This window comes from Corvus brachyrhynchos, unplaced genomic scaffold, assembly GCF_000691975.1.
Source record: "Corvus brachyrhynchos isolate BGI_N302 unplaced genomic scaffold, ASM69197v1 scaffold255, whole genome shotgun sequence".
In the NCBI taxonomy this organism is placed as follows: Eukaryota; Metazoa; Chordata; class Aves; order Passeriformes; family Corvidae; genus Corvus; species Corvus brachyrhynchos.
The window spans coordinates 7594776-7611573 of NW_008238358.1; the positions used below are offsets into that span (position 1 = coordinate 7594776).

The following is a 16798-nucleotide window of genomic DNA, read 5'->3' on the forward strand; positions in this document are numbered from 1 at the left end:
CGGGGGGAGGGAGGAGTTACATGCTCAGATTTCTGTGTGGGAATGTCCTGTATTTGGTTACTGATTTCTATCTTTCACTCCTCTTATTATTTTGAGCCCAACAGTGTGCTTTCAGACCATTTCCAATATTTTTCATGAATATCTAGTGTGCACTTGTGGTTGTCATAAATCTATACACAGATTGAACATTTGCTTGTATGAAAACAGTGTCTTGTAGGTATCTTCTGATTTGCATGCATAAATCTTCAGTATAGGTGTTGGTGGAATTATATTGTCAATTTCAGATGCGTGTTTTAAAAATCAGTTTCAATGAATTTGAAAAAATGAGTGGATTCATGCATTTGTCTTTAAATCAACACTGAAGAGTGGTCAAAATGCAGATAAATTTTGGGGAATTGTAATTCACTGAAATAATTTGACATCATCATGAGCACACAAAGGTAGTTGAGATGATTCTGAATGGGCTAACTTAGGTTAAAAAACTTGCTGAACTAATAAAGAAATACAACTTCTGGTGCCCTCACTAGCTTGCAAAAATTCAAAGTGATAATTATGCTTAGAAGAACAAGTGAAAAAACCTGTATTATAAACTCTCTGTATAATCTCTTCTACTTTATTTTTCTGTTTGTTTGTTTGTTTGTTTGGGGTTTTTTGTAGTTTAAGCAGTCTTGTAAAATCTAGTGAAAATGGCAATGGAGTAACTTTCCGATCTGGAGCAGATGTGACTATGGACATAGGAGTCTCCGGCTTTGGAGGAGATTCTGCTATAGACAGAGCAATGCAAATGGTAAGACATGGTTCTCAAACAATTTTTAAAATTGTGTTCTTTTAATGTAATTGTTAGCTGATAGAAGGGAGCCTTTTATCTACAAAATTATAGTGAGATGATAAATGTGTTCTAGAAAAAGAAGTGAACAATGATTGATAGTTTCCTGAAATAGCTTTTTGTAATTTGAAGGTAAGGACAAATATGGGATGTTCTTTAAAATAATGTGACTTTTTACAAGATTTATATAGTAGAAATTAAGTCAATTACCCCCTTTCCTCTTTCAGCATATTCATGAAATATAAAGGGAATGAGTTGACAAATAACAGCATTGTAACAGGGAATTTTTTTAGGACCTTTGTGTTCCATAGAACAATTTAAAATGTGTGGTTTTCAAAACCAGATGGTATGTTAGAGAATTCAGAGGTAAAACTCAAGCCTAACCACAGGATTCACTATTTTGCGCAACACAGTATAGATTTGACAATTTCTTAATTTATCTTAAAAAGTCATGTTTTAATAGTTATGGGGACATCATAAAGCTAACTCTACTTCATCCATGTTTTGTTATGCACATCTGAGAAATAGCAGATCCCTGTGTTTTCTATACTATATAGATGTTCCATGGGAAATATATTCCCGTTTACCCCAAGAAGTACAATGTACAAATTATTTTTACTTGTAGGAAGCAGATCATGGGTACGTTTGAATAGTAAGCACTTGCTGCCCAGTATAAAGTGGAAACTCCCTAAACTGATGGTGAATGGATATGAAATGAAATAGCTAGAGAAGATAAGCTCCTAATATAAATAAATGGCCTTTGCCTAGATGAAGAAACACAGTCTTTGTTAAAACTAGGCAGCTTGTGTAACAAAACACCCATATGAACATTTCGGTAAATACTGGGAAAATAGCTTTAGGCTTGTATATTACCCCAAATCTTTTTCATGCACAAAGAACTTGACTGTACTTGGCATTTTCTGGCCTAACACTGACATGCTGAGGTTCAAGCAATGCAGTTTATACATTGCGAATAGCAGACCTGGATCCAGGCTATTTTTACTTATGTGGTGTTAGTTTTCCCTATGTTTTCAGAGTATAAACAAAAAATAGTTATATTCACTTGGAAAGAATTCAAAGGGTTTGGAGTACAGCAGTGAAGAACTGTGGGATGTGCCTCCTAAAATTTTAACATCATATATGCATGAGTAGATGTTAGAGGGATATTTTTCAATGGGGCTATTCTTAGCCAAGCTAGTTTGAGGGAGCTGACAAGAGTTTCCTGTGTTATAAAAAGCTGTGTTCTGGTAGCACAAAGCATGAATCCATGTGGTATGGAGTGGTTTGTGAAAATGAGGCAGGTTTAAGGAACTAGCTGCTGTACTATTCCTGTGCTATTCCCTGCTAGTTCTGTGATGAGGCTGTGTCAAAGAGAAGGACAAGTGAGTCTGGGTGGGGTTTTGTTTTCATTATCCTTCTACCTGATGTAACTCATCTCACATAAGTAAGGGGACATACTGCACTTCCTACTTTGTCTCAAAAAACATAGCAATCTCCTTGCTGGGACAAAATGAGTGAATCCCATTCTTTTATGTATCAGCTACTGCTTATTAAGTTGTATGTCATTTTGAGGTCTCTAAATTAAAATATTTATTTGGAGATTATTCTTCCTTTGATATCTCTTGCCTGTTGAAGATATGATTTGTGAAAGTTGTCTTTCCTCATCATAAAATACTTTGGATCAAGTATTGAAATGTGTGTGAGGGTTTTTGTCCTGCTAGGAAATGGGGTAATATTGGAACAATCAGTAGTCCAGGCTGCTAAGTCAGGGAGTAAAAGTAAACTGATGTTAAAATTTTAACATACACTAGGTTTTGTCTAAGCCTGTGTGAAAGTAAACGTGTTGTTCCCCAAGATGAAGAGTTTGACTACATGTAATTCCTAGGAGTATGGAGGTGTTTATTGCACTACAATTATTGTTGTTTTTTTTTTCCCCCATAGAATGAAAACTTTGCAGTGGAGTCAGGGAAACAGCCAATCACATTTGAAAACCCAATGTATACAACCAGAGATGGTGGAACCAGCACAGCTGGTGCAGTTACAGTCGTTCGGCCAACACTTGTAAGATAAATTTAAGCTTGACTTTCACCTTTCGTTTTCCCTTTTGACCACCTTTTCTTGTTTGAAGAATGTTGATTTTCTTTCTTCTCCTACAGGTAGCAGCAGCTGGCAGTGAGGAAAATGAAAATTTTGAAAATCCTGTGTATTCCTCTGGCATATCTACTAGCCCAAAGGAAACCCCTCAGAGTACAGATGTACCTCAGGTAGGAAACAGAAATGCTCTAAGGCTGCTTGTTTTCTGCTCCAGATCAGAAAAATGGAATTGTTAGGGAAGCTGCAGTACAGTTTCAATTCTCTTTAAATAATGCCATGGACTTGGCACATCACCTGCATCAAGTCCCGCTAACTGGACCATATTTACAAGATTTACTGTAGCCAGTCAGCAACAGTTTGATAAGAGAAAAGCAGCACAAGCACGGAGTTACTTAAGGCACACAATAAGGATCTATTTGGATTAAACCCCCTCTTCTTCCTGGCCCACCTAGTTATTTTGAAGTGAACAGAGTTTCTTTTCACTGGTTGTTGTACTTCATTTTGAGGGCAGGTACTAATCTGAAAATTGTCATGTAACTGCTGTAAATTATCACTGCTCCCCAGCAGAAATTATTATAACTAAGGCTTTGCTTCAGACTTTTAACAATTATTTGTAAACCCTTAATGAATTATACCTTGATAGAAGCAGCAGAGTGTGGGGGCTTTTTTAGTTTGCTTTCCCCCCTATGAAATAGGAGAAGAAAACACAAGAAACACAAGAAGTTTTGTTTAAAACAGTGAAAGCCCAGGGGGTTGTGATATGAAAGATTGAAATAAGACCTTTAGTCAGTGTACTGTCCTGACTTTTTCCTCATTTATTTGTAATTTTATCCATATTTAAAAGAACTAGCAAAGATCTTTAAGACATTTAAGACCTTTAAGACATTGTTCTCTATGTTCTTGCAGAACATTTTAACAATCAAGATCAAAATATTGCCTCATCTAGATTACTAATGATTCATGGAAGACACATTTTTATATCTTAAAATCCATCTGAATGAGCTGATGGTGGCTTATGTACAGGACTGTTTTCATACATTTTTCACTAAAAGTGCCTCTGATGGGCTTTGAAATGACAGCTCTGTCAACCTATTGTAGTTTCATGTCCCTCAATAATTTCTCTTGTGTTGTTTTCGAGACAGTTTTTTACTCTTTGATGTACTTGTCTGGAATGACAGGCTTCCATGAAGTAATTTAGTAATTTTGATTGCCTAGCCTTGTATGAGTACTTCTTTAGGTGAAATAACTTGGTTATCTAGCAAAAAAGAAATTTGGGTTCCATGCTTAGAATTACAACATAGTGATCTAAGAACACCCATCTAAAATCACTGCAGTAGCAGTCAATGCAAGACATTGTAATGGCCGTTTCCAGAGAAGTTTTGAGAAAAATGTATAGAGTTCTAATAATTTTTATGTTTCAGGAATCAAAGTGGAGTTTCTTCAAGAGAAAAAAGAAACAAAACACTAATTTTGAAAACCCAATATATGCCGAGGTATTGTTTATATTATATAATTCTATTTTTTAGCTAATGTACTACTGGACTTTGTTCTTGCTTTCATAGGATAAAGATTATTAGTAGATTATGCTGCTATGTGAAACAGCACAGAAATTCCAGTCCAGGTTAGGAAGTGGTTGTGAGAGGTTACCAAAAGTCATGCACACTGAGGTGTTGAGCAGACTCAGCTCAGGCGGCACAGCTCCTCCTGACATTAAGTATTAAAGTAGAAGTTCCAGTATATGGAGTAAGTTTCTAGTATTGTTTTTACTCAGCTGTACAATCTGAAGTGAAATTAGGTGTTTCATGTTGTTACAGGTGGTGATTTGCAGAAATAATTTACACCATGACATTTCACTTTAGGAATATTTATTCGATGTTTCTGAAAGTTAATGTTGGATGTATGGCGCGTTAGAATGTAAGGTTTGATTTTATGACTATTGTTTCAGATGGAAAAGGAACAGCAACAGGACGCAGAAAATGTCCCTACCCGTTCTCCTTCACTGCCTCCCAAGATTATTCTGAAGAGAGACCAACCACTAGCTTACACGGCAACAGAGGATACATTTAAAGACACTGCCAATCTTGTTAAAGAGGACTCTGTGGTATAACTAGGTAACTCATTTAGGGAAAATTAGACACATCCATTTGCACATATATTTTTTATAAACAGAAGAGTAAGGTTCACATTCAAATGCTTTATAAAAATATATACATTTCTAAGCCAGTGGCTGGAGATGTACATTGAAACTATGCCTTGTTTTTTGACAAATGCCAATTTCTATTTTTATGAACAAATATTGTGATGTACTATATGTATATCTTTGCACTGAAGCTGTCTGAAAGTAATGTTATAAATATATTGTACATTTGTAAATTTTTCTAAGATTATCTTGTTCAGTGATGTTGCTAGTAGAAAATTGTATGGAATTTGCCATATATTTAGGGCTAAGTTAATTCTATAAATGCCTAAAACTAAAAAAAAGAACCAAACAAGGCAAATATAGGAACTTTACTGATTTACAGGGTCTTTAGAGTATCTCTTTTATAACAGCACCTTTTAAAACTTCTACTGGTGCTCTGGGCATATTTGCCACCTATTTTATATACTACTGTATATAAAAATGGGTGCCTCTTTATCTTGTGTTAAACAAAACGTGAAAGAGTCAGTGCAGGGTTATTATGCTGAATAGTTACCTGTACAAAATGCTGTTCTTACAATATTTTAACTGCCTGAGACAATTTCCTCTCAATCTATAAGATACATACTTTTCCTCTAGGTTCCAATTTACACAATTCCATTAATAGTGTTTCTATAAAGACTGGATATATTTAGATTTTAGTGCCACAGCTACTTAATGAGCTTTTCTCTTGCTCATCAATAGAATACCTCTCTTCTTGGCTAGAGTCTCTGGAAGTAATTTGTACTATGAAGTAGCTATGTTTCTATAAGAGCTTATTTTCAAACAGCAAAATATGAAAGATATTGGTTCATTTCAGAAATTCTTCAGGTTTTTTTTAATGTGAAAATTTAATTTTATTTACTATTTATTTCCTGAGGTGGATATTAATAGAAAGGGAAACAATTTCTACTAACGAAGTCTTTGTAGTTATCTGGTTGTTCCTATAACCTTCCATCAGAATGTACTGTTGATCTTTTTAGCTCCTCTATTAACTAGCCAAGATAGTTTCCACAACATGAACTGTTTGAGAAAACTTTGATTACAGGAACATGTTCTTCAGCATTCCTGGCTTAGCTACTCATATAAAAGATTCCTGAAGTTATAATCATTGAGACTTTTGCTATTTGATTGTTTTATATCTAAATTCTCAAAATATATACTATTTCTAATTAGAATGCTTGTAATTACTTTGTAACAGACTGATTAGAAAAGACTACTGGAAAATGATGCTGCTGAATAAGTCTAATAAACATATTATTTTATCACATTCCTATTCCATATTTTGTGTCAAGACTCTATGTACTTTTTTCAGTTGTGGAGATTTCAGTGCACTCTGAGATGAAAACAGCAGTGCTTTAGATAAAGTCAAATAATAGTGCTTACTGCTTCACACAACTGTCTAAAGTTCTTCATGTAAGATGTTGTCTTGATACTGATGATGTATCTCTGTAAGTGTGAAAATTGCCCCACTATACACATTCAATAAACTGGCCCTTGGATCAGGAAATTCTTACTATTGAGAGACTGATAATCAAGGTAGTATGGACATAAGTGATTAAAACATTATTTCAATTAACTTTCATATCTGATATCAGAATTTGATGCTTTTATTTTTTTTAATTTAAGCTCATATTGTGTTTTTTTAAAAGCATTTTTTTCTGAGTGCATTAATTTAAAAGCATTTTCTCTGAGTGCAGAAAATTCCTTAGAGTCTGCAACACAGCAGACACATCTGTAAGGATTTCTTTGAGATACAGGGCGCTGTTCTTAAGGAAGGGTTTCCAAGGTTTTTTAAAGGGAGAAGGCAGATCTGACACTTCCAAAAGACTTGCCTGCAGTTGCATACCACGAGAAAAAGTAGCATCAGTTTTGGGAATAGTCTTTGTCAACTAAAAGATTTGGAACCAGTGTTGGAAGAAACTGCTAATATGTCAGCCATGTATCAGAAATGCATATTTTTCCCCCTGTAATAATTTTAACTTTTAAGATATGGAAGAAAAAAGTCCCTGGGTTACGCTGTAGATAGGTAGTATGTAGCTTTGGTTGCTTAGCGTATCTGATGGTGAAGGATTCCTAAGCTTCAACTGGGACTTCTCCTCTCAGTAGCACAGTGTACCCTTCTGAGTATGTAAAATTTAGGTTTTGGTACTTTATACAACATAGGTTTTAGATTATACTCCTAACTTCATTTTTCACTTGTATTCTTTTTTCCTTATCAGGACAGTCCCTGCTTGGTTTCTTAAATTTTGGACTCATTCTATTTCAAAGAAAGCTGATTTTTAGAGATCTTAGCAACTGTCTGTAATCTGCAACTATAGGGCTGAGAAATTATACCATTAAGTTTTTCATGTACGTTCTCTTTAGAGCTGTCAGGCCAGATAGAAAGATTTCTCTCTCTGCAGGTATTTGCTGTGAAATGTAGTAAAATAAATTTATTCTTGAAGCCATTTACTAGAGAATAGAACTTCAACTAAATACTTAAAGGTTACTAATGCTGTTTACATTCTGTCCTTTTTTCGCACATTACAAACACGCACACGCCCTCTCACATACAGTGGTGAAACTTCTTACGTTTGGAGTTCTGACCTGCACATGGTATCTTTTTAAGCTTAATTGAATTGAACATTAATGATTAATCACCAGCATAGTACTTTAGCAAATAAAACCTTTACCCCTTCAATTTTAATATCTCTCGGAACACCAGTTTGTGAGCCTCTCGCCAACAGCCTAAGAGATAGAAATAGTGTACAAGAGGCACAGTAACCTCAAGTAATGTTTTACCATTCTGAACACACTCTGTACAACTGGAAGAATTTACTATAGCATACACTAATGACCTACTCCATCTGATAAGTGAAATAATAATCCTTTTAACTTGCAAAACACACTGAGGATGAAAGAAATGTAAATGCATATTGGTTTTAGTATTTTCCCCATAAACTATACTAATATTAGAAAGAAAGTTAAAATGTGCATTTCAATACTCTGTTTGCATAGTACAGTGGAGTTTTGATTTTCCCTAGAATTGCATATCTGTAAAATTGCTTGTGTTTTTTTTTTTCTGCTGAGTTGAATAATCAGGTGGTCAGATACTATGATTGTAATTTCTGGAATATGCTGCAATAGTTGGACTTTTATTATTTGAATTCATGTCTTGTGTGAATAGTATTAACTAGCTTTTTAGCTGAATATTTTATGAATACAGATCCTATAGAGGTATCATTTCTGAGCAGCAGCCTTCAAAAACATGCTGGATTTACAAGCCTACCTGCGAACTCAGAATTTCAGGTACGGTGGGGTGAGGGATGGAGAAGGTGTCTTCTGAAAAGAATTTAAACAGTTTAGTAACTGGTAAAGAAGAGGACATCTAGTTTTGATAGGATAAATATTTATTTCAGCAGAGCTGATACTGTTTCAATACTAGACATTAATTAGAACTCCATGAGCTGATCTGCTGTCTGCTGGAACTGGAAATGTAATATGCAATAGCATGTCAGACAAACAGCTTGGGGCATAGGAGAGAAACAGCCAGAAGAACTTTGCATCCCATCCAGCTCTGTATCGTGTCCTGGGGTACTTTGCTATCAGGGCATGTTCCATACATTTTATGACATTAGAAATATCATAGTCACGCAGTCTTTCCACTGATGATCTTTGGGCTTTTATATCTGTAAACAAAAAAATAAACCTGAAAGCATTTATATGCAACATCTCTGTGAGAGTGTTCTTTATATCCAAAGGTTTGGCTGCAGCTTCAGGCTTGCTTTAAACTACTGTCTCAAATGCTGAGAGCAGTATAGCTACAGCAAAGCAGAGACCATAAAGACTGCAACACACCCAGAATACAAGCCCAATAAGCAAAAACCTCCCCGGCCCATGTTGTGAGCCAGATATTCTGTACAGTATAGGTTGTGTCATACTGCACTAACTTTTCAGATATCACTAAGCCATAAATGTAGCATATGGTCATAGCAGCTCATTCCCACTGGGTATTGTACCTCTAAGTATTGAGGGGCTAAGAAAGGTAGCATGACCTCATATCTCACCAATCTCATGTGTGAACTAATAGCTCAGGCATCATCTAACAGACACGTAGTTAAGAACAGTCAGTGATGGGTCCTTAATGAGCATTAATGATGTCCAGTAAATGTTCACAGAATCACAGATAGGTTGAGGTTGAAAGGGACCTCTGGCACCAAGTCCCGCTACTTAAGCTGGGTCACCTAGACCAGGTTGCCCAGGACATGTGGCTTTTGAATATCCCCAAAGATGGGGATTCCACAACCACCCTGGGCAACCTGTGCCAGTCCTCACTCACCCTCACACTGAAATCCTTGAATCCTATCCCTGGACAACGCTAAAACCAGCTGGGCTCTGTTGTCTTTACAGCCTCAATTCAAGTATTTATATATGCTGATAATATCCCCCATGAGCTTTCATACAGTCATTTTCTACTTACATTCAACTAAGTATTTTTCTCCATAGGAGTCCCTGATCTCAGGAGTCAGTCTGTTCCAAAGTTTGAAGACGTATTTCTCAATGATATCTGAATTAACTACTTCTGCCTTAAAGAAACCATGCTCAACAGTGCTTACTTTCACTCCAAAATGCTGCATCTCTATCCTAGAAGACAAAAAACCCAATAATCTCCTTGACCATCCAGTAATGGCATAACTATGAATCATAAGTAAGTTGAAAATCTGTCACACAAATATTTGAGACTTAGATTCTTATATTCATATATCAGAATTATTTTGAGATGTTCAAATTAGCTTCATAGCAGTGTATGTGTAGTGTAAAAGCAGAGCAGACAACTGAGGAAAAAAAAGCAGTGTCAAGTAGATTCACAGCTCTCTGTGTGGTTTATGTTGGACTCATGAAAAGGATGCAACAGCCAGGTGCATCTTAGTCATGCATTATCATAATAAAACTTCTGACTATTTCATATACTGTTGCATCATTTTAGTTCACAACAAGAGCAGATCATTAAAGTGTCTGAGAAAAAGTAAAAGTGAAAAAAAATTTCATTTGGATTAGAACTTTTTTCTTTATCCTATGGTTAAATGATTAAATGTTAATGCAGTAAAGGTTAGTGTGTTTCTTCTTGGTGTATGTACTCTATGTACTTTCGAGTTGAGTACAACTCCTTTGGGGTAAAAATGGCATCTTTGTTTTGCTGGACAGCTCAAGAGACTCAGGCAGGTATGTTCTACAGTGTGCAAAGGAATGGACCACATGTACGTTAGCCATTAATTTCTATTTCTTTGGGGTATAGGCTTTCTTTAAATAAGTACTCATAACTGTTTAAAACCAGCTTTCCTAGCCATTCTGACTTGTGAAGACTTGACTCACTGGGCTGGGCCTTAGCTTTCTAGAAGCAGTACAGTACAACTGGTTTCAGCAAAGGGTGCTCAGCTTTATTTTCTGAAGTTACAAGTACCTCTGGTAATGTGGTTGCTGTCTGGAATTACCCAGCTCAGATTGTTGTGGAGAATTAGAGCAAAATATTCAGGCAAGTACAACTTGCCCAAGAAACTGGATGTCTGGCCAGGCTATATTGTTGATTTGCTTTCATGTATGCAGTTTATTCACATGCCTGAAATCTGCACACTAACAACTTGTCTAGGATATGAAAATTTTCAAAGTGCAGGTCCTTGCTGGGTCTGTCCATAGTACTGGAGACTGAAATCCTAAAAAAGTGACCAGTCCTCTTATTTTCCTTTTCCCCTTTAGGCAAGATTTCCAGAGAGGAATCAAGATGGGCAAACATACAGTCACCCTTTCTCAGCACGTCTGGAATCTGTTCTTGGATTCATGCATGTATTTCTGGCTACTCACCGTAAGGTGTCAGAAAAAGCTTCCATGCCCCATTTGGACAGACTGTAGCCACCCCCTACAAAAGCCATGAGGCCTTTGGCATTAATTAGATTGATGACTCTTCCCTCAGCTTTTTTCAGAAGTGGCAGAAGCTTGAGTGTGATTTCAATCAATCCCAGCAGGCTGACATCCAGGACTGAATGGAAGTCTTCAATCCTCAGCCAATCGGTGGGTCCTACAGCTGCTGTTCCTTCAGCATTGCTCACCAAGCCAAAAAGCCCTAGGAGGATTGCAAAACCATTTATTTCAGTATATGGCAATATCTTATCCTGGAGTATCATGTGTGCATTGGGAACCAAGGACACAGTCTGCAAAAACTTCAAGGAGATGAATACAGTTATCTGGTATTTGTTTGGATGATCTACATTGTACACCTGGTATAATTTGCTGAAGAGCATGGGTAAAGTATTAATGGAAAACTATTTTGTTTGGAGATGTGGGCCACCATGCTGGGCTTTATTATTCAGATCTGCTCAAGTATGTAGGCTCCTAATATGCACTTGTATTCTCGTGAAAATCAGATAGTCTGCATAGAAGCGGAGAGACTGATTTTTCTGGTTTTGGGTCTAAAGGTCTAAACCAAATGTGTGGCATTAGTCAATGCTTCTAAAGATACTAGCCTAGTCCTGTGTATTGATAATACCACTTTACTACCTTTATAATTTACTTGAGGAACTTTAGATAAATAGTGACGTTTCCAACAGTTTGCTGAGGACAGCCTGTGCCTGAGGGGAGAGGCTGAAAGTCCAGCACTCAGCCTCCATAAAGAGTCTCACACACTGAGGTGAAAGCATTACTAGTGGTTATCCTGGCTGAGAATGTGTGGCCTTCTACAAGCTGGGAGCAAGAGCCTGCTGGAGGAGGTAAGTCATAATAATTTTTTTAAACTTGCTCTCAATCTCTGCATTGGTCTGGAATACTCATGATGGTCTGGAAGAATGATCTGGAATACTCATGATGAGGCCAAAGGCTTTTACAAGCTTTGAGGAGAAAGTCCTACTGGTAGAAGATACATGTTTTACTGTTTTAGGTACTGAATTAATTAATAAGCCTGTTGGATATTTGGTATAACTGTGTTTTACAACTGGTAGTTACAGTGCTGTGGTGCCCTTTGGTAGCCTTTAGTCTGAGCTATCAGTGCTGATACACGTGTATTGCCACAGTTGAAATACATTTACCATGCAGATCTTTTTAGCACCCTTTGCCAAACCCATCACTGAAGTCTCATAGGTATCCAAGGGTAGCCTCTTTTTTACAGGAGTGCTCAGAGGGGTATGACAGTGGGTAGTGAGAGCTACCTATGCAACAACTCCAAGAAAACTGGCTGAAATTGCAGGTGTTTAACTGTTACAGTCAGTGCAATTGTTGTGTACAATGCAAATGTCAGACTTACTCAGGCATACAAAAATATAATCTTCTGTTTACTAGAGGAGGGCTGCAGAGGCCCTGAATTAACTATTTTTAATTGAGTGGGCTGAATTTGTCAAGAGAATTTTCTGGTACCAGTTAGTACCTTCCTTCCACTGACATTCTTCAACTACACCAAAAAGAGTTTAAAAAAAACACCTGGGAATGATCTGGTTTTTAACAGAGTGAGCAAGTGGAGTTTTAGGCACCTTTCACCCGTTGGTGAAAGCAATGGAAAGCATTGCTGGAGAGAATATCTTTGAACTGAGAAATGACAGAACTGAAGAGTGAATGTTTCATCAGTAACATTGAAAATGCCTCTGCAGTAAGTGGAGAGGCAATGGAACTTTTAGCTAGACCAAATTTGGTTAAATTGAATCATCTTTCTGAGAAGCTGCCTTGTCACTTACCCTTGCCAGCTGTCTGTTCAGTCACAAACTCCACAGCCCTGGCAATGCTGTTGGAGTCTGCTAAGTTCAGATTCACTGTCTTCAGTGAGAGTGAAGAGCAGGACTGTAGCTGTTGGCTTCCTTTTTCTGTGGTACATGCAGCAATGACACAAAATCCCTTTTTGTCAAGCCATTTAGCCAGTGAGTTTCCAAGTCCAGTGTCACAGCCTGTTATGAAGACATGCTTTCCATTCAGGTTTCTTGCTCTGTATCTGTCTCTGATGAGCCAGTAAATGATAAGAGGAAGTATGGAAGCCAAAATTGCTATGTGCAGTAAGTCTGAAAGTGAGAGCTACAAGCAAGTAAGTTAATGATGTAGAAGTGCAATGAAACAAATGTGCTCAGCCAACCCTCCAAATTCCTGAGACACAACTCCTGTAAGGGGCTTTGTTTCTGGTTGCAGCCCTTCCAGACCACTGTATGTTAGGGGAGAGCAGGAATAGGAGCTTTGGCACAATGCAATTGGGATCCATGAATAATACGTGCCTTGACAAAACCTTCCCTATCTTACTTTTCAATAGATTGTCACTGTTTTCAAGCTTTACTGATCAAACTTTCTAGTCAGCCCTGAACTTTAAGGACATTTCAGACTGAAAGGAATGACCTCATCAGTTCTGAAAGTTCTTTTTTGTGGTGTTGGTCATTATTTGTGTTGATACTGGAGAAAGAAATTCCCCTGGGAAAAAGGATGATTCTCTTTGACCACTTGTATGATTCTACCCAGGCTGCTTTTCTAATCTTTAACATGGAAGCAGAGTGACCCCAAGAACAACCCCAGAGAAGTGCAAGCTGTAGCGGTGGATCTGATGATTAATTTGTTACGTCACTCATGTTGCGTGACAGTGAGTGATTTGCTCTCTGCCCCTTAGACGAGGTAGACTTTGGGGCAGTACCTGAGTCTTCTGTTACTTGTTGCCTGTTTAGCAGAAAAACACAGCACAGCAGAACACACTATATAGGAAGTGTGTTTGTATAAAGAAATGTGGAAATGCATGGAGATGTTGCCCTCAAAAACATTTAAAAAAACCAAAAACCACCGAGGAAACTCAAGGTTTCCTAACTCTGTTGGGGAGGCTACTGTTTGCTTATTACAAGATGTTTTGATAAACGTAGAATACAGTTCTTGCATCTAAATTCTTGATAATTGATTACTAGTTTTCTATTTGTATTTTGGTTTTTACAACCCGACTTCTGTAAGAAAAACACCTGGGATTGCTCTGGTTAGTATTAGCCACTGTGTTTATGTAGCAATAATTGGCACAGAAGTTCTGTAAGACAGAAGGCTCTAGGGGATACAGCTGAGAGGGCAGCACTGTCTGTGAAGCCTCCACTGCTCTTCTTTTCCCTGTCAGACCCAGGCCAGTGTTACTAAGTCTGTAATTCCTAACTGCCTAATTCTTCCCATGTACTAGTGCACCTTCTCTGGTAACACAGTGACCTGAACATCACAGTAGGTTTTGCCCTGCTGGAGCTTTCTGCCACTACGTATTCTGCTAGATGATGTCATTACTGCTGGAAGGAGCCTGGGGTCGGGACCAAGAGAAAGTCACAGGTAGTTTTCTTTCAAGAAAATCCCTGATTCTCTGAATGTACAATGTTATCCAAAATATCTCGTTTGATAATTGTGAAGTTCTACAAAAGCCAAAAAAAGCCACCTAGCTTCAATGATCATATTGATTTTGAAATAGCTGCATGGAGTGGCAAACAGTGTGTTTCCAGAGGAAATATCAGCATGATATTTCAAGAGTATTGATATATCTTCCTAAATATTGAATTTGGATTAATAATGTAGCCAGTAAATAGCTTAAGGCAAATTCTACTTTCCATCAAAACTTTTATATTTGCCTGGCAAATTGAGAACTCGTGTGATAGAGCTTGGCTTCTCATGCCTAGACAAGTGCCATTATAAAAGCAACTGATTTTAGAGAAAAGCAGCATGACTGCATTGATAGCCCTCTAGGATCCTTAGATGACTGCAAAGTATAGCATCCCTCTGCTTCTCTGCGCTAAAGGAAGCACATAGACCCCATATTGAAGGAGGATGTTACTGATTTACTCCCACAGCAAGTTTGCTTATGCCAAAGAATTTCAGGCTGGGGTGAAGTCTGGGGTCTGTGTGTGCTTTGGATTCCTTCACTCACAACTGTGCAGGCAGTGCAAAACCCCAGAAGTCAGTGCTCTGCAATGGGTAGATTGACCTGCCAGGCATGCTGAGGAAGAACTGCCAATGGGAAATTTAGGCACTTTGGCTCTTCAGAATGAGCACTCATGTAGCACTCAGTGGAAGGTTTAGATATATCAGGCAGTGCACTGAAAGATCATCCAACATCTCTCCAAAGTCACCCTGCCATAGCTACAAGCCCCCTAGTTTTCAGTTAATTGAACAAATAGGCAGGCACAGAACATCAGCTCTCTCACTCTTAGCTATTCCTGCATGTGCAGAGCTTTGCACTTTTGTTTCATGGAAAAGGAATGCTTTTTTGTATGCTGTGTAAATATATCAATGTGATAATTTGGTTTGGTGGTCAACAGATAACTTAAGATCTTTATTAATATGTCATCTGAAAAGAAGCATCCCTCCAAACTCTCCTACACAGCATTTTGTAGAGAGATGAATGTAGCCTGGTGCAGTACATTTTCAGCATGATTGTATCTTCTTTGTATGTCTTGCACTTCATATTTTTACTACAGCATCGTAAAAGCCCCAGGGAAACAAAATCCTTTAAAATCTTAGGTCACTGACCAAGTAATTGAAAATTGAAGTAAGGAAAGATTCTACATGTTGGGAAGAGCATTTCTGAGTTAGCATTTTATTCAGACCCTGTAGGTGCTAAGATAAGCAACAATTGTTAAAATTACTCTAGAAGGGAAGGGACTGCATGTTCTCTTGTCTGTGCACTACAAAACAAATGCTTAGCTCTCTTAGATATCCTGCAAATGCATATAATAGGTACTGCTCACTATAACAATAGATACGAGTTCTACTCACATTCTGGAGAGACATCTGTAAGCTCAGTCTGTACCTTCAGGTGCTCATGAGTTGCCTTTACCAGTTGTTTCCAGTGTCAGAACATAGAAACAGCCCAATTTGCTCATAAACTTGTGCACCAAGACTCACATTTTGGTTAAAAAAAAAAAATCTTGTAAATTCTGTGTCTGATGGTACTTTCCTGATTGATGCACATCAGCAGGGCCCCTCTCCCTGCTATTGCTAATGATTCGTGCTCTGATCTGTCTATTTTAGGAATGTACTTGGTATTAATCTTCTGACTATGCTCTATGCCTGCCTCGCCTACCTATGTTGTTTAAGCATTGCTGGCTATATATAGTGATTTAAAGAGCCTGGGGGGCTGTCAGGACTCATTAAGGAGAAGTAATCTACTGATCTGTGCTTTGTCTTGAAACCAGCAGGAGTCTTTCTGCTGATTTAATAGAGCTTGCTTCATACCTCCCTCTTTTCTCTCGCATGTGAGCGAGTTATTGTTGATGTGACTTAATCTTTTAAGATACCTCTTCATGTATGAAAACTTTCAGGGATGAAGTTATTTTAACTAGTCCAGGGGCAGTTTTTTGATACTAGGAACAAAACAATTTCAACATTTCTCAAATAAAAGCTCAAATACTACAAACCGTACAAATGGAATCTCTACAGTTTAAATGGGCACAGATGCTAACATATGATTGGTGGGTGGCTTGTTTGCTCAGTCTTTGGCCCAAAGTCTGGTGGACACTTCTGATCCAGCTTTGAGTACTACTGCATAAACATGGCAGCAGAATTTCTTTTCCCCATTCTTCATATCTCTTCACTCACAGTGCTGTGCAGTGCCAGGTGCTGCAGTAAGCAAGGAGGCTTGGGCAAAGACTGTTCTCAACAGCAAAATGAATGAATAAGCTTTTTTGTTAAAATTGATATGAAACTGAATGAGTAGGAAATTAAAACTGGGGAAAACAAGTAGAGTGGTAGGA

At 37.7% G+C, this 16798-nt stretch overlaps 2 protein-coding genes across 6 annotated transcripts in view; one reads left to right on the forward strand and one right to left on the reverse strand.

Annotated features, from left to right (window-relative positions):
• LRP2 (LDL receptor related protein 2) overlaps positions 1-6379 on the forward strand; it is a 118998-nt gene extending 112619 nt beyond the window's left edge. For all 5 annotated transcript variants that reach the window (XM_017735815.1, XM_017735816.1, XM_017735817.1 and 2 more), the window contains 5 exons: positions 658-787; positions 2768-2887; positions 2983-3090; positions 4342-4413; positions 4866-6379. In XM_017735815.1, the coding sequence (XP_017591304.1) occupies positions 658-787; positions 2768-2887; positions 2983-3090; positions 4342-4413; positions 4866-5027 (592 nt within the window). In that variant the 3' untranslated portion in view covers positions 5028-6379. The remainder of the gene's footprint in view (positions 1-657; positions 788-2767; positions 2888-2982; positions 3091-4341; positions 4414-4865) is intronic.
• Positions 6380-8470: 2091 nt separating this feature from the next.
• On the reverse strand, positions 8471-16085 carry DHRS9 (dehydrogenase/reductase 9). The gene is made up of 5 exons (XM_017735820.1): positions 15822-16085; positions 12794-13124; positions 10938-11196; positions 9559-9722; positions 8471-8767 (listed from the first exon to the last, which is right to left on the reverse strand). Exons 1-5 carry the CDS (start codon positions 15834-15836, stop codon positions 8520-8522), a joined length of 1017 nt encoding a protein of 338 aa, XP_017591309.1. The 5' UTR covers positions 15837-16085; the 3' UTR covers positions 8471-8519.
• Positions 16086-16798: the final 713 nt, after the last annotated feature.